The 24,760-nt window shown below is 43.9% G+C and overlaps 1 protein-coding gene across 5 annotated transcripts in view; it reads left to right on the top strand.

Annotated features, from left to right (window-relative positions):
• The window catches only part of LOC137571604 (transient receptor potential cation channel subfamily V member 5-like), a 101,814-nt gene that overhangs the window by 6,430 nt on the left and 70,624 nt on the right, over positions 1 to 24,760 (top strand). For 4 of the 5 annotated variants that reach the window (XM_068280963.1, XM_068280960.1, XM_068280964.1 and 1 more), the window contains exons 2-6: positions 4,866 to 4,908; positions 6,877 to 6,971; positions 12,237 to 12,350; positions 16,706 to 16,849; positions 23,673 to 23,774. In XM_068280963.1, coding sequence (XP_068137064.1) covers positions 4,883 to 4,908; positions 6,877 to 6,971; positions 12,237 to 12,350; positions 16,706 to 16,849; positions 23,673 to 23,774 — 481 coding nt within the window. In that variant the 5' untranslated portion in view covers positions 4,866 to 4,882. Of the gene's footprint in view, positions 1 to 4,652; positions 4,703 to 4,865; positions 4,909 to 6,876; positions 6,972 to 12,236; positions 12,351 to 16,705; positions 16,850 to 23,672; positions 23,775 to 24,760 lie in introns of those variants that run through there. The other variant, XM_068280961.1, reaches the window with a different exon arrangement.

Below are 24,760 nucleotides of genomic sequence, written 5' to 3'. Positions count from 1 at the left end.
GGCTCCCTGGCACTCACTCACTGCCTAAAGGGGCTCCCTGGCACTCACTCACTGCCTAAAGGGGCTCCCTGGCACTCACTCACTGCCTGTAGGGGCTCCCTGGCACTCACTCACTGCCTGAAGGGGCTCCCTGGCACTCACTCACTACCTAAAGGGGCTCCCTGGAACTCACTCACTACCTAAAGGGGCTCCCTGGCACTCACTTACTGCCTGTAGGGGCTCCCTGGCACTCGCTCACTGCCTGAAGGGGCTCCCTGGCACTCACTACCTAAAGGGGCTCCCTGGCACTCACTCACTGCCTAAAGGGGCTCCCTGGCACTCACTCACTGCCTGAAGGGGCTCCCTGGCACTCACTCACTACCTAAAGGGCTCCCTGTCACTCACTCACTGCCTGAAGGGGCTCCCTGGCACTCACTCACTACCTAAAGGGCCTCCCTGTCACTCACTCACTGCCTGAAGGGGCTCCCTGGCACTCACTCACTGCCTGAAGGGGCTCCCTGGCACTCACTCACTGCATGAAGGGGCTCCCTGGCACTCACTCACTGCCTGAAGGGGCTCCCTGGCACTCACTCACTGCCTGAAGGGGCTCCCTGACACTCACTACCTAAAGGGGCTCCCTGGCACTCACTCACTGCCTAAAGGGGCTCCCTGGCACTCACTCACTGCCTAAAGGGGCTCCCTGGCACTCACTCACTACCTGTAGGGGCTCCCTGGCACTCACTCACTGCCTGAAGGGGCTCCCTGGCACTCACTCACTACCTAAAGGGGCTCCCTGGCACTCACTCACTGCCTGAAGGGGCTCCCTGGCACTCACTCACTACCTAAAGGGCCTCCCTGTCACTCACTCACTGCCTGAAGGGGCTCCCTGGCACTCACTCACTGCCTGAAGGGGCTCCCTGGCACTCACTCACTGCATGAAGGGGCTCCCTGGCACTCACTCACTGCCTGAAGGGGCTCCCTGGCACTCACTCACTGCCTGAAGGGGCTCCCTGACACTCACTACCTAAAGGGGCTCCCTGGCACTCACTCACTGCCTAAAGTGGCTCCCTGGCACTCACTCACTGCCTAAAGGGGCTCCCTGGCACTCACTCACTGCCTGTAGGGGCTCCCTGGCACTCACTCACTACCTAAAGGGGCTCCCTGGCACTCACTATCGGGGTCCCTGTCACTCACTACCTAACTGGAGGCGCCTGTCACTCACTAGCTAACCTGGGGGTCCCTGTCACTCACTACCTAACTTGGGGGGCTACCATATTAAGGGGGCATTCTGCCTATTTATGTGAAATGCTGTCTATTTATGTGCCTCATGACTGCTGAATTTGTCTTGTTGGGAGCCTTATGATTTGTTGGGGGCCTCAAGATTGCTGAATTTGTCTTGTTGGGGGCCTCATGATTTGTTGGGGGCCTCATGATTGCTGAATTTGTCTTGTTGGGGGCCTCATGATTTGTTGGAGGCCTCATGATTGCTGAATTTGTCTTGTTGGGGGCCTCATGATTTGTTGGGGGCCTCATGATTGCTGAATTTGTCTTGTTGGGGGTCACATGGTTGCTAACTGCGAGACTATGGGAAAAGCTGAATCCTTATCATATGAGACCATAGCATTAAACCTACTTTTTTAGCTTTTTAACCTTCCTGGCGGTAAGCCCGAACTGAGTTCGGGCTATGCCGCCGGAAGGCACCGCTCAGGCCCCGCTGGGCCGATTTGCATAATTTTTTTTTTGCTGCACGCAGCTAGCACTTTGCTAGCTGCGTGCAGTGCCCGATCGCCGCCGCTACCCGCCGATCCGCCGCAATTCCTCTCGCCGCGGCCGCCCCCCCCCCCCAGACCCCGTGCGCTGCCTGGCCAATCAGTGCCAGGCAGCGCTATGGGGCAGATCGGAGTCCCCTCTGACGTCACGACGTCGATGACGTCGGTGACGTCATCCCGCCCGTCGCCATGGCGACGGGGGAAGCCCTCCAGGAGATCCCGTTCTTTGAACGGGATCTCCGGATCTCCGATCGCCGGCGGCGATCGGAGGGGCTGGGGGGATGCCGCTGAGCAGCGGCTATCATGTAGCGAGACTTTGTCTCGCTACATGAAAAAAAAAAAAAAAAATTAAAAAAAAAAGATTTGCTGCCCCCTGGCGATTTTTTTGCAAACCGCCAGGAGGGTTAAAACAGAAAATAAAACTGGGAGGTTCTAAAAAATTTAATACATTTTTCAGGAGTAGGATGGATGAAATTGTTTATCTTCACAGTTTTTCAACTTGAATTTTGCATAATGTTAATGTAGGAGTTAAAACGTTTGTACAGTATTTAGTTTAAATTGCGGTTGCTACTTTGCGATAGATAAGTGACTTTTGGATTGCAGTTTGGGCACTAGGCCTCCAAAAGGTTCGCCACCACTGTCATAATCTAATGTCCCACCATTGCTAGGTTCATGTAAATTTGTCTCCACCCGGCCGTTACCACACCTATATTCTGGTCCATGGCCCACCCATTTTTCAGTGCTGCACGATAAGCACGCCGCACAACGTGATCCTCATATTTTTGGCACGCTAGCTGCAGTGTGCTGAATTCTGCTGCCTACAGTATGTACAGTATACGCTGTTCTCTAGTGCCTGCACTGTGTGCTGTTTTACCTCCAGTGTGTACAGTGTAAGGTGTTACTCTGTGCCTTTACTGATTGTAAACCAGCTATATTGTATGCTGATCCCTGCTACTTTCAGTATGTACAGTATTAGCTGTAAAGCCTGGTACACACATACAATTTTGATTAGCCAATTTTAACTCTGTTCATAAAATTCATTGTCTGTTGGCCCACTTACTGCACGGGGGTGGTAAAATTGGGGGTCAGTGATTGACCAATCAAAATTGTATGTGCGTATACATGTTTGATCTATGCCTATACTGATTGTAAATTATCCAAATAAAGGACAGGGAGCTCCATCCAATATTTCGATGGGCAGGCCCGTTCTCTGTAGCTTACACTGCTGCTAAGTTCATGTACATTTGGACCCACCCATGGCCACGCCCACTCACTGCATGGCCACGCCCATTTTTTGTCGCGGTGCATATACCTCCCCGCCTGGTGCCCACAGGTGCCCCCGATCTCCAAGGACCCTAGAAACGCCCCTGGTCGACCCAGAGAGGAATGCACTGCCTTAGCTGTGATAGGGAAAAGTTATGCATGCCCCCTCCAGGCTCTGTGTGTGTACTTTGTTTATCCCTCACAGACAGGTCTCTGCTCTGAGTTTCAGCTTGTCTGAGGCGGGAGGGAGCTGCCCATGCTGAGAAATGCCTGACTGGAGTGCAGATAATACACTATGTAATAAAAACTAGTAGTATACTTTAACATGAGATATATATATATATATATATATATATATATATATATATATATATATATATATATATATATATATATATAATACACACAAACATCACTTCCTGTTAGCAGCCATGTTTTTTGTTTGTAAACACAGCCTAAAACTGGCGATTAAAAGCCAGGATCACAGCGGGGTGTGGCGGAAACAGCAAAGGGGGATCCTATAGCGCGGCTTAACGGGGGTCCCTTCACCCCCAAATCCCCCTCGATACACCCGGGGAGCACTTCTTGGTTGGGGCAGGGCTAACCGCCGCAGCCCTGCCCCACGCGCGTCTGTCAGCGCGTATCTCCGCCTCTCCCCCGCCCCTCTCAGTCTTCCTTCACTGAGAGGGGCGGGGGAGAGGCGGCGATGCGCCGCTGACAGACGCGACTGGAGGCAGGGCTGCAGCCGTTAGCCCTGCCTCCAGGAAGGGAAATTCTGCGACCTTTCTACGACACACTTTTGCGGGGGGTGGGTTGGGGGTGAAGGGACCCCCGTTTAGCCGCGGGATAGCGGCGTTTTAGCAGGGGCACACGTGCTCCTGCTATTTATGAGCTCTGAAGCGAGATTTATTCTCGCTTCAGAGTCTCTTTAAGGGATCCTCAGATCACTTGAGGAGGCAAAATTAGTGATGCATTATAATTACCTATATTAATACGTTTCTCATCTTTATTTAATTTCAGGTCTTTATACATTCAGTTATTCTGTAAGTTGGCTGAAACTTTCCAGGCTAGCCACAAATACAGACTATCTGCATGCCAACATGCTCATTTCTACAGGCCATACTGTTCATATACAGTACATTACCTTTCCTTTTGTGTAATAGTTCACCAGGAATGCCTGTGTGGTGATTCTGGTGAAACCCCTCCTACAGTGTGTTGTTTTAGCCTAGGCTATGACAGCTTCCTGGCTGTTAACTTCCTTGCATTGTCAGTGATAACATTCTGTTGCCAAGCAAGAAGTTCCTCCCTCTGTGCATAAAATGAAAACCTCCTAGCTTATCACGTTGTTAGCAGACGTGTTTATAGATAAGGACAGTTTGCACTGTGTGTTTTTTTTATGCCTGCCAAAACTAAAGATTCTAATCTGCAGGCTCACAGAGGATCAAACAACATGAACCATAAGAAACAATCATTTGTTGATCTATCTTCTAATGCTTAGCTTTTCACTTTGCTATGTTGTGATTTTGGTTGTTTTTTTCCTCTACTACTCTTTCTGTAAAGTTGCAGCTTTTTATTCAAAGCCCAGTTGTTTTACTACCTCCTACTCATTTAAAAGAAAGTCTAAAATATTTTTGAAGAGATAAACATAAGGGCTTCACTAATAAAAATAATCTGCAGTGAGGAACAGAAAGGTGAGGCCATGTTTATGCCAAACTTATCTCTTATTAGTGTGTAAATGTTCTACATGTCATTGAATGATTGATGTAAAAGCAACTTTGCTGGACGTTAGGCAAGCACGCCTGAAATGTTGTTCTAACTCTTACAGCTTGTCTATATTCTCCATTTTATTTACAGGTGATAGATGAGTCACCATGCAGAGAGACCAACAGCCTTGTGGGTATGTTTTCTGTTTAACCTCTGGTTGTAATATGGAACAATAGCATTCTATTTACCACTGGTGGTCAGGTCACCCAGTTTGTGAACAAGGGATGACAAAGGTGGCCACCCACATCGTTATACAGAAAGTCCATACTTTGCTTTAGTGTATCTCCAGTGCGGGATCAATTCAAAGTAAGTAGTGGTCTGCATACTGCACTTATAAATATTTTTTTTTTCACTGTGAACAGAAGAAATGCCCATAATACATTTGACAATCGTTTCAGGGTCTTGCAAGGTTCCAATTGTCAAGGCAATAGACAAGTCAGGTATATACTTGAAATATACCCCTTGCATTGCCTTGACTAGGGGATCCTGTGTGACCCTCAGAATGACTGTTGGATTTGTTATGGACTTTTCTTTTGTACACAATAGGTGAAGTAGGATTGGTACAATGCACAGACCACTACATTCTTTATATACCACACCATCAAAGGGACGCATATTACATTCGAGGCCTGAAATCACTGTGGCAGTTACAGGGGGAGAGTGTCTGGGAAGAACACTCTGGGATTTACACCAGGATTTGCTGTTCAGTTGAAATAAAATTTAAAAAAAACGAATTTGTTAGCCTAAAATCAGCCTTGCTCTGAGAAGCCCGTGGCTTTACTGAACTGACAAAAAAGATATCAGAGTGTTGTGCTGCAAAAAGACTAGCTTTTGTTTTTCTGTTGTTGATTTTGATTTGGGGCAAACAATAGGTTTGATTCTTGTAGAGGGATTTTTATCTTTCAAGTTGTAGTTAGTAACCCAAGGTTTTTGAAGGTTTTTGTTCATCAGCTTTTCTGCAAATATTGTAAATAGCCCCAGTTCTTTGTACCCTGCCTGCCTTCTTACTGCCTCTGCCCCTGTGTTATATAACTTAATTATGTGTGTTATATAAATTCATTTTAAAGTAAACAAAGACAGTAGATGTGCAGAAATGGTCATATTTTATTTGTGAGCCATAAGAGTTTTGTTCTTAAATAATGAAAAAAAAATAAAACTAGGAACCCTGAAGTGTGGTTCCATACATAATGACCTAATTGCTCAACCTTCCACCCTGATGCAGTTGACATGTGACCCTTTTTGTGCCACCATATAATTACTCTAAATTTGTCCATGCCAGACTAACTAGAAAAGAGGTACGATCAGAGAAAGCTGCACACCACTGAAAGCAATAAAATGGTCTGGTTCTTTGAGTTGTTTGTAGCGGCAGTAGTGAGTGGTTAACACACTGTTCTTTTTTCTGCTGCTTATACATGTCTTACATTGTGACTGTCCTTGAAATTAGAAATTGGCACTGTATAACATTGTTATTAAGGATGGTCAATAGGATGCAAATAATTTTGAGTCAATGCAAGATTATGCAGTTTTTGTTTGTTTTGCAAAGTTTGTATGCAGATTTATTCAGCTCGAAATGGACCAATCAAATCTTGCCAAAGTGGAATTCATTTGGTCCATTTTCAAGCTGCATACATTTGCATTTAAATTTAGCATAGTCCTGCATCTACTTGGAGCTCTTTGCATCTCATTGATCATCCCAATTGGCAACCAGTGGAGGAATTTAAGGACAAGGGCAGCATCAGAGAAGCATGAGAACATGTCAATGAGGCAAGCAGCAAAATTATAAGGATTGAAGAAGTGCCAGACTATTCTTTGGCAAACTACTGAGGAGGAGGATGCACTAGTCAAGGTGGGATATGATCAAAGTGTGCACCACCATTTCAGTTCCATCTTGTTTGAGGTAGGTCAGATTTGAGGTATGTTTTGAGCTGGAGCACAAACCAGTCACAAGCAGCAGTGATTAAAAGCACTATTTATTATCCTTGCTTGTGTTTGAACACAGAGCCCGGCGATGAGGAATGATTCTCTTTCATGTGATACACTTCAGTATGCCTTGTTCTTTACAGCTGGAGCCTTTGTATATATTAATTCCTGTTTTTTATAGAGATCAGGTGGTTTTGTTTCAAGCTGCTGCAACCAATGACTTCTTAGCAATGAAGACACTCCTGCAAAGGGAAGATGTGGATCCAACTGTGAGAGGTGATCTAAAATGTGATCTATATGACATACAAGTTATTTGCTGGTGCTGTTCTTTTATGAGTGTCTCATTCTTATGGTTAGCTACTTGCAAAGCTATTTCGTGGTTGTCATCTAGTAGCCAGGGCAAAATACTACAGATATCTTCATATACAAAGATTATATATTAAAATGATTGGTTTTAGCAGACATGGTGGCCACACTTAAAAGACCACTACTGCAAAAAACTGTAAAATAAAATACATACACATAAGAAGTACATTTTTTTCCAGAGTAAAATGAGCTATACTTTCTCCTGAGTTGTTATCACGTACTGTAGGTATCTAAATATCTGGCAAATCTGACAGTTTTGGGACTAGTCCATCCCCTCGTGGGGGGAGAAGTGTCTTTTCCCTGTTCCGAGAGACTGGCGCAGAGAGAAAAATACATTCTGCTCTCTGCACAATTGTTCTAATGACTGCATCTGCTCAGCCACTGATAAGGAATCATATACGTTTTGTAGACAAAGATTTGTAGACAGTCTCTATTCAGTGTTTTGCAGGTCTTTTGTACAGTGCTGCTCTACCCCAGCCTTTCTATCCCCAACTACTGTTGGTTTTCTGTATGCCTTTTCTGAACACAGTGTGTCTGTATGGGTGAAAACATGCATGTTTTATTAAATAAGATAATGTAATTGATAGAGAAAATGAGTGCAGTGCTTCACTGCTGTCTGTTTTTATCTGCATGTGGAGGGGAAGGGGGGGGGGGACATTAAAGTGTGCACTAGCCAACTGAATAACATTGGTTCTCAGTTTACCTGTGCAGAAAGCGAGGGGTGGAGGGTGAGGGGAACTCATCCAAAGTTCCTCAGGGGTCCTAGTGATTTCTAGTTATGCCCCTGCCCCCTCTTGAACCCCTAAACAGAACCATTATGTTTAGTGCTTTCTCCCTCTCTCCCCTATATGGATTCCCAGGTGATCTAGGGCTTCACCTCAAATATAGCTTCCCTGGTGGTCTAGAGAGGGCCAAACATAGTGCAAAGTGGGGAACACACTTCTGGGACAAATTTGATGGCTCTGCGGGCCAAATTTAGCCAGCGGGCCAGAGTATGACATAGGGCTTGCCTTATTGTATGGACTTGAAAGAATTATAAATAAAGAATTTGAATATTTTTGTTTTAGTTTATTTACAGAAAGAATGCAACCATCTATTGAAGTGTCAGCAAGAATTTGAAAACTCTCTAACTCTTGTTTATGGGTAGTTAATGGTTCATTCACATCATTGGTTTTGCACATCATATTAAATTAATGTTTGTTTATCCACTCTGTGTAATTATTCTAGAAACTTATGTTAGTAATCACAATTTCTTATCTCATCAAATATATACAGTACTTCAATAAATTGCATCAAAATGATCTATTCCTTCCTAAAGGATTTAATAGGTTTTTAAATAGATATATTTTTTATATAAAGTTAATCCCTGCTAGGCAAAACTGAATCTTCTATAATTAGATCCTTAACTGATGCCAGTACATTACATTCACATTTATATTCTTCAGACAGCAAGCCTTAACTTCAAGTTTCTGGGATGTAAAGCAATTTATTGTTTTTAAATTGAAAGCAAAGGTTTTTGAAGCATTAAATTATGAATTATTAAAATGTAATTAAAATTGAGCTTAAGAAGCAAACCCAAAACTTTATCCCAAGCATCATGTACATGATTGGACTGATGTCTGCAGGATCATTAAACTGTCAGAAGGTGGGGGAGACAAAAACACCTGTAAGCTGCTCAAGGAAAAGCCTGGAATATAGGTCAAATATTTAGCTCCACTAAACCATACAATGAATTAGTTACATTCTAAAAGCACATATGCTGTTTACCTTTGCCACTGGATATTCATCTATTAAACACAGTTTTATAACTGTCGCTTGTCTTTACTTGCACATCTGTATTTATACATATGTGACACCTACACTGCTTGGCTTCCACTTCTGAAAGTGGTGTTTTCAAATCCCACTTCCTGTTAATTACAACACGCCTACAATTGGCTGTGCCAGCACAGTGACTGACACAGGCTGCTGCCCTTCTCTTCTGCATAAAACTAGAAGTGGATGACGTGGATAGTGAACTGCGCACCTAAGAAAACAAATGCACATTCTATTTCCCTGCTTCACCCTAGTCACTGCCGCGGTCCCTGCTATTTTGCTACCCACCCACCTGCTCAATCCACAGGTGCAGCAAGCTAGCCATCAGAATCAGAAGATTTGTGCACCAAGTACGAGGTTATTGTACATGGAATTGTTTTGGCACAGATAGGCTCAGTAATAGTGCAAACTGACAGACAAGGGTAAAATAAAGTGCAATACTCAATACATGGGTACATATATACATAGACACATATGCAGATAGGAAGGCTATTGGTTATGGGTGATGGGGGTGCAGAGTTGAGGAGCTGGATGGCATGGGATAAGAGAGAGTTTCTGTGTCTGGCAGTCCTGGTGGAGATGGACCTGTAGCAGCGCCCCAATTTGAGTAGATTAAGATAGCTGTTGTTGAGGTGGTGCTACCCTTATGGCTCTGGATAGCAGTCTGGAGGAGTGGAGGAGGTCAAGTGATGAGAGGGGGTTGCCGATGATCCTCTTCACGACATTGATAACCCTCTACAGTTTATACCTGTCGTTCATGGAGGCACCTGTGTACCATATGATTATGGACGAGCATAGTATTGGCTGGATAGTGTAATGGTTAAGGGCTCTGCCTCTGACACAGGAGACCTGGGTTGGAATCTCAGCTCTGTCTGTTCAGTAAGCCAGCACCTATTCAGTAGGAGACCTTGAGCAAGTCTCCCTAACACTGCTACTGCCAATAGAGCGCGCCCTAGTGGCTGCAGCTCTGGCGCTTTGAGTCCACCAGGAGAAAAGCGCAATATAAATGTTCTGTGTGTTTAGTATTGACTCTAAGTTGTCGTAGATTAGAAGCTTGTCTGAAGGTCCTGCAACATGCTGACTTTTTTCAGTTGGCATAATGCACAATGTCACAATGTTATTCTGCCATCATGCACTAGCAAGTACATTTGGGTCATGAAAAAGATCCTGTCTATCACTTTTCTTATGTACACTGTTTATATTCACTTATCAGTTTGATTGCTATTAGAATGTGCCCTGTTCAATTCTGTGTTAAGTTAAGCCAGAGTTATGTGGTCTGCTCAAATCAGAATAAGTGGTGGATGATTTAATCACATCATAAGTGACCATCTATAGAAGCATGGCTTTCCAAATCAAAAATGCCCTTTTTCTGGGCACTGGGCAGTATAACCTTAAAGTGAATCTTAACTGTCGAGGAAAAAAAAAGTTTCAGCCGTCCTGTGCCCTCGCAGCTCCTTGAGTGTCCTCCGGTCCCCGCCGCAGCATAGTTTCCTTTTTGGCTGACTGATAGTCGGCGCCCGGCAACGCGTCCTCTTCTTCGCCTTCCCCGCTGACAAGCATGTCATGCGCATGTGCAGTACGCTTGCGCATGACAGCGGGGAATCACACCTGCGTCGCCGTAAGCTTTCTGCACATGGGCGGTTCTGAAAAGACTTAACTGCTCATTTGCAGGAGGCTTATGGCGATACGAGCGCGATCAAGCCGGGTGTGCAGATGGGGGCGCACACGCGCAGTTATGCACATCTTTGCCAGAAAACGCCAGGCCACCAGCAGGCCCATGGAGGGGACTCAGGGAATGCCGAGGGACCTTGCGGGCTACAGGGAGCTGGAGTGCAGATTTTCATTTTAAAGGTCTGCTCAGGGCCCCTTTAAATATACTAGGTTTATAAACCTAGTCCGAGTTCCATTTCCAGTTATTCTGCATCAGTGTTTACGGAACACAAGAACGAGCTTTGCACAACCATATACAAATTGGTACAGCATTGTAGGAGCTGGATTGACATGGTCAGGAAGCGGTAACTGAACTGATGGAAATCCTGGCTGCTATGTATATCTATACGCAGGACTGGAGTCTGTCAGTGACATCATTGACCATAAAAATGGGCTTTTATAGATCTTAATGCCATTGAGGGAACTGGTAACATAGCATTTGGGATCCCTTACGGTCATCAAAGCCACAATTTGCACAGCGGCCTATGGCACCACCCAAATAACAGGTGCGATCTGTGCCTAAATTAACTAATTCAGACCAAAACCCCCTGATTCCTCCTATTTCTACCGAAAACTACATTATGGTCAGGGGCGTAACTAGACTTAATAGGGCAAAAATGATAGCATGGGGTTCCCTTGGTCCCCGAACCCCATGAGGGTCACGTGATTGGGAGCATAGCATTCTGCTGTGAAGCCCGCGTCTAGAAGCAGGAAAAAATTTCAGACGCTTCCACTACTTGCAACTCTGCATGGCAGGAGGAGGTGTCAGGGATGGTTTTTGTGAGCAAACATGGAGGTTTTCTTGTTGATTGGCTGCACTTGCGGTTGGGAAGAAGAAGGAAGAGGGGCTCCCAAAGCCTCTGGGCCCTCCTGCCATGGCAGGGGTCACAGGGGTGATTGCTACGCCCATGATTATGGTATTGCTTTAGGACTTGTCCTCCAGAAATAAAACAGCCTGCCTATCCAAGACATTTCACTTATATTCATGTAGTAGGTGAGATAGAGTTGAGAAAGACACACACAGATTTATTGATATATTAGATAGCGAGTGAAAGGCTTGAATCGACAATGAACTTCTTTTCCGTTACCTTTTTTCTCTCTGAGGATTATAACAGAACAAATGAAGCCAATGAGAGTTATCTGGGAACCTAGTGCGATGAATGAATAAAACAGCTTAATCTCTAGCTTTCGATACCTGCACAAAGGTGCCTAGCAACAGAGAGCATGGTCATTATGCCTTCTAGTCAATGACATCCATTCAGCGACGACACAAAAGGTCTACAGACTTTCTTATGTTATCAGGATAATAAGTTCTTTTGCAGCGAGTGGTGTTAAATATATCAGGCCAATGCCTAGCCTAGTAGATTATTGCCTGCAGAGGACTGACGTTTCAGTGTCTCCGCTCTACCTTCCGTCCTTCCATCCTCCCATCCCTGCTAAAAGCACTTGGTAATGCTTGGGTGAAGAACCACACTGCTATTATTTATACATTTCGCAAAGTGAAAACTAGAAGAATGCTTCAAACATTTATTCGTCTTCTGTGTTGTTACGTAGTTATATGGAAATCACACGCACATAGCACTGAATGGACTGAAATATTTTTTTCTTACATTCGTTATGAGTGTGTCTTAGACCTGATTTTTTTTTTCTTAGGTAGTCTGGGAGAAACAATTCTACATACGGCAATATTAAATGGACATAAGGAGGTCCTGAAAGTCATATTGGAATGTGCGCCATCATTAATGACTGAGCCCATGACATACAAAGGTATGGATATTTGCTGCACACACTGGGCTTTTACACAAAGTGGAGGGAAGGACAACCACCCAATCTCCTCTGCTTGAACCTTAAGCGTTCACCTTTAGAGCTATCCTGCTTCTATGCACAGGTAGTACCTGTATACATCAGAGCAGGATCATCAAACAGGCAACCTAGGTAGGTGCTTTGGGGCCTAGTGGGTGTCAGAGGGCTCAACTGCCACCTTCTTTAACTTTTCAAATTTCAGCTTACCAAAAGGACCACAAGGGGGCCCCCAAATCTACTACCTTCCCTAGGGCCCATTACATCTAAATCCATCTGTGTACCTTATAGATAACACAGGAATTAGAAAATTGAATCTTATAAAAATCTGGAAATAGAAGGAGGCTTGATCATTTTTCAGTGGTTGAAGCTGATTTTTAGGAGTCTGCAGTGAGTATGACAAAGTTTGTGGTTGTGGTGAGAAGAATGATAAACGGTTAGATGTGATATACAGTGGGTTGCAAAAGTATTCGGCCCCCTTGAAGTTTTCCACATTTTGCCAAAAACATAAATCAATTTTATTGGAATTCCACGTGAAAGACCAATACAAAGTGGTGTACATGTGAGAAGTGGATCGAAAATCATACATGATTCCAAACATTTTTTAGAATAACTGCAAAGTGGAGTGTGCGTAATTATTCGGCCCCCTGAGTCAATAAAGCAGAGATACCGAGAGCCCAATATAGTGTAGTGTAGTATGTATTGGATCAAGGATGAAAAAATGGCAAGTAAGTATTATACTTACAAACGTGGGTTACCACTTAGGCAACCACTGTATAGGCAGGTGGGGAGATTAGACCTGTCCCCACTCAGGACTAAGATGTCGCTCTCTGAAGAAGAAGAAAAAGGGTTTATCACCCTTCCACCGAGGGTGAAAATCTTGACAAATGGATGTACAGAGGCGCCAAAAGGATAAAATATGATAAAATGTTTAAAATATTTGAGTGGCGGCGGTGGACCGACCACTCAGAAACAGACTTGATGCTGTCGTTTATAACAAAAACAATTTATTTACATACTCCACGAACAACAACCGCAATGCATTTCAGGGGCACAATTCCGCTTCATCAGGCATTAAACAACGGTAGTATCACACAACTGCAGGTCCGAGACACACATTGGCACCTCTGTGGCAAAACCAACTTTTGGTGCAATTACAGCTGCCAGTCTTTTAGGGTATGTCTCTACCAGCTTTGCACATCTAGAGACTGAAATCCTCGCCCATTCTTTTTTGCAAAACAGCTCCAGCTCAGTCAGATTAGATGGACAGCGTTTGTGAACAGCAGTTTTCAGATCTTGCCACAGATTCTCGATTGGATTTAGATCTGTACTTTGACTGGGCCATTCTAACACATGGATATGTTTTGTTTTAAACCATTCCATTGTTGCCCTGGCTTTATGTTTAGGGTCGTTGTCCTGCTGGAAGGTGAACCTCCGCCCCAGTCTCAAGTCTTTAGCAGACTCCAAGAGGTTTTCTTCCAGGATTGCCCTGTATTTGGCTCCATCCATCTTCCCATCAACTCTGACCAGCTTCCCTGTCCCTGCTGAAGAGAAGCACCCCCAGAGCATGATGCTGCCACCACCATATTTGACAGTGGGGATGGTGTGTTCAGAGTGATGTGCAGTGTTAGTTTTCCGCCACACATAGCGTTTTGCATTTTGGCCAAAAAGTTCTATTTTGGTCTCATCTGACCAGAGCACCTTCTTCTACATGTTTTCTGTGTCCCCTACATGACTTGTGGCAAACTGCAAACGGGACTTCTTGTGCTTTCCTGTTAACAATGGCTTTCTTCTTGCCACTCTTCCATAAAGGTCAACTTTGTGCAGTGCACAACTAATAGTTGTCCTATGGACAGATTCCCCCACCTGAGCTGTAGATCTCTGCAGCTCATCCAGAGTCACCATGGGCCTCTTGGCTGCATTTCTGATCAGCGCTCTCCTTGTTCGGCCTGTGAGTTTAGGTGGATGGCCTTGTCTTGGTAGGTTTACAGTTGCTCCGTGGGATGTTCAAGGCTTTGGAAATCTTTTTGTAGCCTAAGCCTGCTTTACATTTCTCAATAACTTTATCCCTGACCTGTCTGGTGTGTTCTTTGGACTTCATGGTGTTGTTGCTCCCAATATTCTCTTAGACAACCGCTGGGGCCGTCACAGAGCAGCTGTATTTGTACAGACATTAGATTAAACACAGGTGCACTCTATTTGGTCATTAGCACTCATCAGGCAATGCCTATGGGCAACTGACTGCACTCAGACCAAAGGGGGCTGAATAATTACGCACACACCACTTTGCAGTTATTTTTTTCTAAAAAATGTTTGGAATCATGTATGATTTTCGTTCCACTTCTCACGTGTACACCACTTTGTATTGGTCTTTCACGAGGAATTCCAATAAAATTGATTTATGTTTGTGGCAGTAATATGACAAAATGTGGAAAACTTCAAGGGGGCAGAATACTTTTGCAAGCCACTGTAATATCACATAGGGCACTTTGGCAACATGATAAATTAATCAGCATCAGGTGGGTACCAATAATTTACCCCATCTAAATGGTGTATGCCCAGCATTAAAAAGAGTTTAGGACAGCAGAGGCAGCAATGAGAGTGTGTTTGTTGCTATGGATTGGAGGGGAGAAGGAGAGGGATTATTCCTGTCTTCCCTTTGCTGAGCCATTTTTCATTAAATGTTTCTACAGTGGACCTTTTACTTATATTATAATCGTATGTATAGATAGCCTAGGCAAGAAGTTTTGAATCAGGATGATACCATTTATTGGCTACCTTAGAAGAAAAAACAGAAAGTTTACTCTTTTTCTTCTAAGGTGCCCAATAAATGGATGGTATCATCCTGATTCAAAACTTCTTGCTTTTACTGATGGCTAACATGGTACAATTCTCTCTTGTTAATATAGATACCCAAGAAGTAGCATAATTTGTTACCAAAAAGAAGACCTGCAGTTTAATTCTGTTAACTTTGCCTTAACAGTGACATTTGAGATTATTGTGGCTGTGTGATGCCTCTGGTCAAATGTAAACTGTGTAAACAGAGGCAGGGAACCTAGGCACATGCATGGCTCCTATCACTGGGAAAAATATGCCCCCAAGAGAAAAGATAATATGGCTGCTCCCATTGTGGTGGATCCACAAAAGCAAATAATTTTATAATGACAATTTCAAATCCCATGGCAACAGGTCCACTGTTTCGTGAATGGAACAGCCACTTCTCCAGTTCTGTGATTGGCTGATAGCAAACAGAAATTACATTTTTCACATCATCATAAAAGATGATACCAAGATTCCAAATATATGTTCACAGCCTTGCAGGCAAAACTAGTTACAGCTTCCTCTCAGGACCGGAGTCCAGTTTTACTTGTAAGGCCTCCTTCACACTTTGTGCGCTTCTGTCCGCTTTTTTTTTCAGAACATCAATGTTAGGCCTCGTTGACATCTAGCTAGCGCAGATGGCTGTGCGATCCGAATGCAGCGCATACGATCACACGCCATCTGCGCCGCTGTGCTGCTGTGATGGGATCAGCTCTGCGCTTCCGGACAAAATGCAGACAGCAGTACGCAAGCGCTTCCTAGCGCATCGTACTGCTGCGCAGCGCAGTAGATGTGAACGGTAGAAGGGCTGTCTATGCCCTTCTGCCGTTCCTGTGTTTCAGCACATCATACGCGCTTCCAAATGCGCATGGAAGCACGTATGATGTGAACGAGGCCTTACAGATACAAGTTACTGAAAAAAAGTGAACAGAAACGGACACAAGCGCACTGGTGTGAATGAGGCCTTAGTATTTGAGACACAGTGGTATGTTGATGCCTACCAGTGTGTGTGTGTGTGTGTGTGTGTGTGTGTGTGTGTGTGTGTGTGTGCTCATGTGCGCGAATGTGTGTTTCTGTCAGAGGATAGGGGGTTAGTGTGTGTGCGCGAATGTGTGTTTCTGTCAGAGGATAGGGGGTTAGTGTGTGTGCGCGTGTGTATGTGTGTGTTTCTGTCGGGATCGATGGTTATGGGGAGTAAATCTGTGTTTTTTTTCTGTGTTTGTAATCCATTTGAGACTACTGTCACACTGGCAAGCACAATCATACCAATAATAGCTGACAGGAGTTTAACGTTTCCTACTCTATATGAAAGTGAAAACATGACACAGATATGTAGAGTTAGTACTGTGTGTAGTGTTTGTGAAAGGGAAGTACATGTAACTTGAAGTAGTCGTCATTTAGGGGCTTCTGGGATCTCTAGGCAAGCAAAGTTCACTTATCCTTTATATCCTACACAAATACTCCTCTATTTGCAAGTAGTAGCAGCTATTCCTTTCTTACAGGTGAAACCTCTCTGTACACAGCACTTCAGAAGAAGGACCTGGAAATAATTAAACTTCTGCTGAAGACTGGAGCAGACCTTAGTTCCAGACCTTCCTGTAGCTCCTGTGCTTCAGAGATGGAATGTACCGGTATGTTCTACTTTGGTAAGTAAGGAGAATACAACTTATATGGTCATCCTGAGACACTGTTACTTCTTGTCTTGTGGTCCTACTTCAACAACAGGAAAAATAATTCAAGTGGAGATGCCAGTGAATCCAGTATCATTGTAATACAGAACACAATTGTGGTATCTTATCTTCTAATAAGATTTGAAGGGTAATATTGTGCTACCACCTATCAGCACTTCTAGACTTTTACTGCTTGAAACAATGAGACAAGGTGTGCATTAAAACACACACGCACGCACGCACGCACGCACGCACGCACGCACACACACACACACACACACACACACACACACACACACACACACACACACACGATCGTCCCAGGTAAGGCCTGGGAAACCCCAGTGGTAACTATTGCATGCAAAACACGTTAACTATTTTGGCAAATCTACTGCCTTAATTCACTACTTGCATTGATGTTTATGCCAGAGATGAAGTGTTAAGAATAGGTCAGGAATGAAGGATCATGTTAGGACTAAGTCAGGGATGAAGGTTTGTGTTAGGACTCGGTCAGGGATAAAGACCCATATTAGGAGTAGGTCAGGAATGAAGGTTTGTGTTAGGAATAGGTCTGGGATGAAGAATCTTGTTTTAATAGGTCAGGGATGAATATCTGTGTTAGGAATAGATCAAGGATAATTATTTGTTTTGGGAATAGGTCAGGGATGAAGTTTTGTGTTAATAATCATCTATGCCTTTTATTCAGTTTACTTTTCTCCTAAGTTTTCTAAGGAGATCATTTTTAATCTTCTGTTTTAAATTACTTTACAAATTCTGCATCTGAAAAAGTGCCTAGAAGTGGGTGAAAAGCACTGTCAAAATAATTTTCAGTGTTTTCCTGCTTGCTGGAGGCTTAAAATGCATTTACTAAAAAAAAAAAAAGTATAAAAGCATCGCCTAGGAGAAAACTTAGGAGAAAAAGTGAATCGAATAAAGACCCTTTATCTCAGGTAACACGGTGAATTGCTGTGTCTTGATCATTTGATCAATTTGTTTATAAGAAAAATGTGGAATTTAGGAAAACAATAAGGCCCGGTTCACATTAGCAGTGGCCGTCCGGAATCGCCGTGCCGGAGCCGGACCGCTTGCAGAACGGACGGAATGGACGCACGGCAATAGCAATGAAAGCCTATGCATCCGTTCACATGCGTCCGTTCTGCCGGACCGGATCCGGACCGGATCCGGACTCCGGCGTCCGTTCCAACATGCGCTATTTTTTGGTCCGGCTCCTCCGGCAGCCTTATCCGGAGCGGAGCCGGACTGCACCATCCGGCCAATACAAAGCAATGAGAGCCGGAGAGCGCACAACACACTGGCTACAAAAACCGGACGTTCTACCCCACTTCCTATGCATTTTGGATGGGGACCACATGGGCCCAGCGTTCAAAGAGTGGGGCAGCAGCGATTTCATGCTGGAGCTCGTTTTGGCAGCAACATGTCTGATAACGAGGAGGCGAACAACAGGAAGGAGAGAATTCCCAGTTTTACGAGTAAAAAATGCCTGGATCCATGGTCCCAACTGCAGTCTCTGTATCCACGGATGGTCTCCACACGTCCACCTGTCTCCAACAATGACCCCAGACCCTTCTGCTGACCTCCCAGACCCCAGGTATTAACAGGATGGTATCTCCTTAAGAAACCGGATCCGGACCGCAACCGTGTTCACACCGCACGGAAACCGGATGCAAACGGACCGGATCCGGACCGGATCCGGATAGGAACCGTGCGGATCAGGTCCGGTCCGGCTCCGGTGCGGTCCGGACATCCGGTGCGGTTTTGACAAAACCGCAAGTGTGAACGGGGCCTAACCAGTCAGGTCAGCAAGTGCGGCTCCAACCAATTAATTCATTTATAATCATTCAATATTATTTTTTCTTAAATCTATTTTTAGTGCTGAAGATGATAAACTTAATCAATAATGAAAACAATCACCTTTATGCTTGTTCTGTGATAGGACATAGTGGAGATCTTGTTTTTGATTACAAACGCTGTTCACTGTAACAATCACAAAGCCTACGCCCTCTGTAGATGCACTTGAGGCCAGCCATACATAGAGCACGATAATCACTGCCTATAAACTCTTCAATGTCTTTTCAGTACTTGTAACTAATGACTTCGGTAATCACGTCTCATTTTCCCACCACCATAAATATTCATACCAATGTGCCTTCTGTCTCTCCTGCATTTGTGCCAAGTTCATGAGTTGCTTTTAGTGGAATGAAAGTGTATGAAGGTTTCTTCCATTCACATCACAGCTCCATAGGTACTCAGCAATCATCTGACTCATTGCTAGTCCAAATCATTGTTCATTAGTGTGTAGCATGCACTTCATCACTGTAGCATTTATGGCTTCCAAATCTCTGCTGCATTTAAACCAAAGGTATATTTACTGCACTGTGACAGAAGGATGACAGTGTTAAGGTCACGATAGGCGGAATAGCAAAAGTTATTTTCAGCTGAACTACAGATATCATTTACATAAGATAGCCTAGCCACTGTATTTTGTTCTGACTCTGCTTAACCTGGATACAGGTAAGGCTAAATTCACTTGGACGATTAATTCAAGCGATTACCAACCAGTAATCTCATCTAATCTGCTAGATCTGCTGCTATTTAGTTGCTGCATATTGCAACTGAAGGGTGGTGGTAAAAGGGAACCTAAACGGTGAAGGATATGAATTTTTCCTATTAGGCCCCGTCTACACGATACGATTCTTTGTGCGATTCGATTACGATTCGATTTACGATCCGATTAAATCTGACATGTCCGATCGGGATTCGATTCTATTCAATTGGATTTGCCATTGCTTTACAATGGCAAATCGAATTGAATTGAATCAAATCCCGATCGAACATGTCGGATTTAATCAGATAGTAAATAGAATCGTAATCGAATCGCACAAAGAATCGTATCGCGTAGATTGGGCTTTAAAATGATTCCAGTTGCCTGACTCTCCTGCTGATCCTGTGTCTCAAATACTTTTAGCCAGAGCCCCTCAACAAGCATGCAGATCAGGTGCTCTGACTGAAGTCATACTGGATTAGCTGCATGCTTGTTTCAGGTTTGTGATTCAACTACTGCAGCGAAAGGATCAACAGAACTGCCAAGCAACTGGTATTGTTTAAAAGGAAATATCCATATCCCTCTCAGTTAAGGTTCCCTTTGAAACCAATCCTAACTGCTCTTTTTGCCAATGTTTGGAAGTGGTAGATGGCTGTGCACGCAGTGTCTGACAGAGGTGATCAGACACATACAACATGATTCCCACATCCTGCCACAAATGCTACAGCCACCCACAAATGCCTTGTAGTTCAATAGAGTGGCTGGAAACTAGTGACTGTACAACCTGCTACCATTCATGTGAACGTAAAAGTCATGCAATGTGACAAAACTTAAAAATAAACCTTAAAGGAAGCGCAAAGTGAGAAGGATAAATGGCAAAGGCTATTGTGCATGTGCAGTCTGTTTTGAGAATGCTTCTTGCCTGGCTGTTGTGCTGATCATCTTCCTCTAATACTTTCACTGACCCAGGTGGGGAAAGTGCGTACGTTAAAAAGGGGCGCTGGGAAAAAAGGGCGCCGGGTTTTTAACGATAAGCATGGATAACGTTTAAAAATGTATTGTACTGTATTTCGTTTAAAATTAATGTTTTATAAAGTTATAAATCATTAAATAATGTGCATTAAATCGGCAATTGTAAAAACGTTAATCTTTCGTTTAAATAGTGAAACATATAATAACGTTTTAAAAAAAAATTACTAAGTAACCCTCCCTGTACCTACCCCTAACCCCTAGACCCCCCTGTTGATGCCTAAACCTAAGACCCCCCCTGTTGGTGCCTAAGTAACCCTCCCTGTACCTACCCCTAACCCCTAGACCCCCCTGTTAGTGCCTAAACCTAAGACCCCCCTGTTGGTGCTTAAACCTAAGACCCCCCTGTTAGTGCCTAAACCTAAGACCCCCCTGTTGGTGCCTAAACCTAAGACCCCCCTGTTGGTGCCTAAACCTAAGACCCCCTGTTGGTGCCTAAACCTAAGACCCCCCTGTTGGTGCCTAAACCTAAGACCCCCCTTTTAGTGCCTAAACCTAAGACCCCCCGTTGGTGCCTAAACCTAAGACCCCCCTGTTGGTGCCTAAACCTAAGACCCCCCTGTTGTTTTTTTCGTTTAAAAATAATGTAAAAAAAAAAAAAAAAAGTACTGTTTTTCGTTTAAAAATAATGTTTGAAAAAAATATTGTACTGTTTTTCGTTTAAAAATAATATTTAAAAATCTATAAATCATTAAATAATGTGTAATCATGAGAAGCAGTAATAAAACATTAAGTCTCCGGGCGCCGCTTTTAAAACGTTATTTTTCTCCGGCGCCCTTTTTTCCTATCGGGCGCCCATTAAACGATATTTATTATAGGAGTGAATGGCGGCGCCCGATTTGTCCACTAGCCTCAGGCGCCCGAATTTACTGTTTCCGGGGAAAGTATGCAGACAAGGTAGTCTGACTTCTTTCTGCCACCACTGACACCAATACATACATGCTTGGTTCAGGTGTGCAAATCAAAAACTACTGATGCTAAGGGATCCAAAGACCATATTCTTTTTATTTCAGATTTCCTTTTCTGCTCAGTTTTTTTTTTTCATGAAGGTTTAAAAAAAAAAAAAAAAAACAGGAATGCTTGGAGATTTGTGATTAGCAGTCACATGACTTACATTGCTGCTTTGTGTGCTCATCATCCCTTTGGGTGGCAAGCCTTTGCATACTGAATATTAGGTGTGGCCTAACTGCCACTTACCACCACTCCTGATCACCTGACCATGTTGGTTATTCCTAGATCTCGAGTATTTACCATTATTTAATCATTATGCATATTAGAAATACTCCTATATTAATGTACTGCTGGGAGAAGGGGAAGCAGGAAAAACATAAAAAGTAAGCCCGAAAGCGGATTTTAGGTAACCTTGTCCATAACTAAATCTTTATCACTTTACCTTTATCGAAATCAATATTGCTGCAGGGACACTGAACAATAAATCCTACCAGAAGATTTGCCTGCTGTCACATGTTGTCATTGTGTTTACTTGTTCAAAAGTGGATTTAGCTCTTGAGCCAGGGTACCTTATGGACCAAGAAGATCCAATAGCATGACTGGTCAGTGGCATGGATCATTCATAGTATTCACAATGGAGATGCTTAGAGATCTCTGAAGATGCCTCAAGGCGCCTATACATAAGTCTATATTCTCTGGCAGATTCAATCACTGTGATTGAATCAACTGGATAATACTGCCCCAACATGCCCACCTGATCATAATTTTGATCGATTTCTGGCCAAAATCGACTAATTATTTATCAATTCAACTGGGTGGAAGATCTTGCTCACATGGAAGTAGGTTGGGGGTTGAGAACGAGGAACAGTTTAATCTTCCTGGGCTTACTGAAGGGGGCATGGGGGGGACTGTACAGGAGGTGTAAAACATCAAATAGTGTTTAGTGGTTGGAAATGTTCTGGTTATAATCACACACTTACCATGTTTACTGCACTTTTTCTTATGTTCTGCCCGTCTGCAAACATCTACAAGCTGCATTGCTACATGCACCCTCCCAATGTACCACACTCCATATTCATTTCACCTGCTCTGCTTTCCTCACCTTGCTCAGCCTCTCATGAACTGTTAGCTCTCCTGAAATCTCTCTCTCCCCCCAGCAACTCAAAAAACTCCCACACATTTAACTCTCATTCCAATTTGCTCACTCTCTCCCGTCTCTTACTTTGCAGCTGGTGATATATCACCTAACCCCAGGCCACAGCCTGCTGCCAGACAAGCATCCCCTGCTCACTTGGTCACAAACCTCACAGTCCTCTGTCCACTAATAGCCTCAACATCCATCTTCGCCCCCGACCTTATTTCCATCCATCCCACCCACAAACACATGCTCCCCCTACCCTTCGGTCTCTGGAATGCCAGATCTGTCCACAATAAACGCCTGCACCTTTCGTGTCCTCACTCCACCTCCCTCCCTACAATTTACGAGGTCCACACCATCTGCCTCTACTATCCCCTCCCAGCCATTGTTGCGGTCTATCGCCCTATGTCGAGCTCCATTCCACACTTTCTAAACAACCTTGCCTTTTGGCTCCCACACATCCTCTCCTCTGACTTCCCCACAGTCATCCTTGGGGATTTCAACCAATGAAAATTCTCCCTGTTGCTGAGGATTCTCATTGGTATTTTGCAGCCCAATGGAGATCCCCATGCTTATGCCGGCAAATCGAGGTGTGTACGAGGAGCCGAGCAGTGACGAGTGGCAGTGGGACACATGACTATTACGTCACGGCAGCAATCGAAACATGCAAAGTGCATGCGGCAACTAGCCTAGTGAGAATGGACAGTGTCCATTCTCATTCATAGACTTTCATTGCATACATTTTCCTATCCGGTCCAGGAAAGTGTGCAAAGTTTGGACTGTACGTTCCACTTATCGTTCAGATTGCAATGCGAAGCAAGCAGGTCCGTTTATTTAAACAAGTGGAGTTGGATCCCAATGTCCCAAACAGGTATGTTTATTTAAGCACGTGTGAGCTGGCCCTAACCCTTGGTGACCTGCTGCCAGCAGTAACGTTAATCTTGTCATGCGGTGTCTGCGCACAGCAATTCTACTTTAGCTTCATTCATCAACCCCTTAGTTTGCAAAAAAAGATACAGTAAGCTTTGAACAAACATGCAAAGGTCACCATTCTGACTGATTATCAGCATTCTTCTCAAGAATAGAAATCCTAAAAAGATGTTTCTTTCTTATTCCAGGTGAATATCCCTTGTCATTTGCAGCCTGCGCAGGAAGCGAGGAAATCATGAAGCTTCTGCTGGTTGATTATGGAGCACCTCTCAATGCACAAGACTCACTGGGTACCTTTCAGAATCTTATAGGAAGAGATGACAAGCATTCCTGCTATGCTATTTCACAGATGCTATTCAAAAAAAAATAATTAACTGAGCGGAGTAAAACCTCTAATCATAGTAACATCAATAATACAATAATGATTATGAGGAGTTATCTGAGCCTGCTGGTTATTTTCAATATAGGCTTGGCAATCACATAACAAAATATTTGTAGAAGATTCAGTTCCATCTGGATATAAGGTGTTCTGGCACAGGATCTATTGCTAGACTCAGATGCTCCATTTATTTGAAAGGGCACAGAACTTATCTGCACCAAAACTATCCTATTACATAAGCAGCAGGTGCCGGGATTGTAAAGCACTCAGTGCTTCTCAGATCTGTTCATTTTGGTGCCAAGCAGTTTCAACACAGACTTTGGTTATACTGTGCCAAATCAGGTTATGTGTGCGCGGGAATCTACAGAAATCTAATAGACACCTGTAAAAAGTAACAGTAAATAGGCGCACAGGCGGGGAGTTGGTCGACAGATGCATTACTGATAACTGATTAGCCAATCAGATATTAGGTAAGGAAGGAATAAAGGAGCCAATCATCTTTTTGGTAGATAATTGTCTACAATAGTGATTGTTTTGGTGCCATGAGGGGGTAGGGGTGAGGTTAGTGCAAGGCACTTGGAGGGGGGTTAGCGTTAGGTATTAGGCATTAGGTGGGATGTTAGGTACTAGGAAGGGAGGGTTCAAGTGAGAATGGGTAAGTGCATAGTAAAATATCGGTACTGTTAATTACAAATATTTTCACTAGTGCCACCATTTGTCACCCAGCTTAACCAGCAGTGCTGCAATACATACTTGTACGGTGCTTCTCCTGAGCTGAAGAACATGAATTACACAACCCAGCCTGCAACCCTGTATTAATCTGAGACACAACTATGTGCTTTGAGTCCTATGGGAGAAAAGCGCTTTACAAATGTTATTGTATTGTATTGTATTGTA

The sequence above is a fragment of the Hyperolius riggenbachi genome, chromosome 4, assembly GCF_040937935.1.
Source record: "Hyperolius riggenbachi isolate aHypRig1 chromosome 4, aHypRig1.pri, whole genome shotgun sequence".
In the NCBI taxonomy this organism is placed as follows: domain Eukaryota; kingdom Metazoa; phylum Chordata; class Amphibia; order Anura; family Hyperoliidae; genus Hyperolius; species Hyperolius riggenbachi.
Note: the sequence above shows the minus strand (reverse complement) of the source record. Positions and strands in the feature narration are given on the sequence as shown.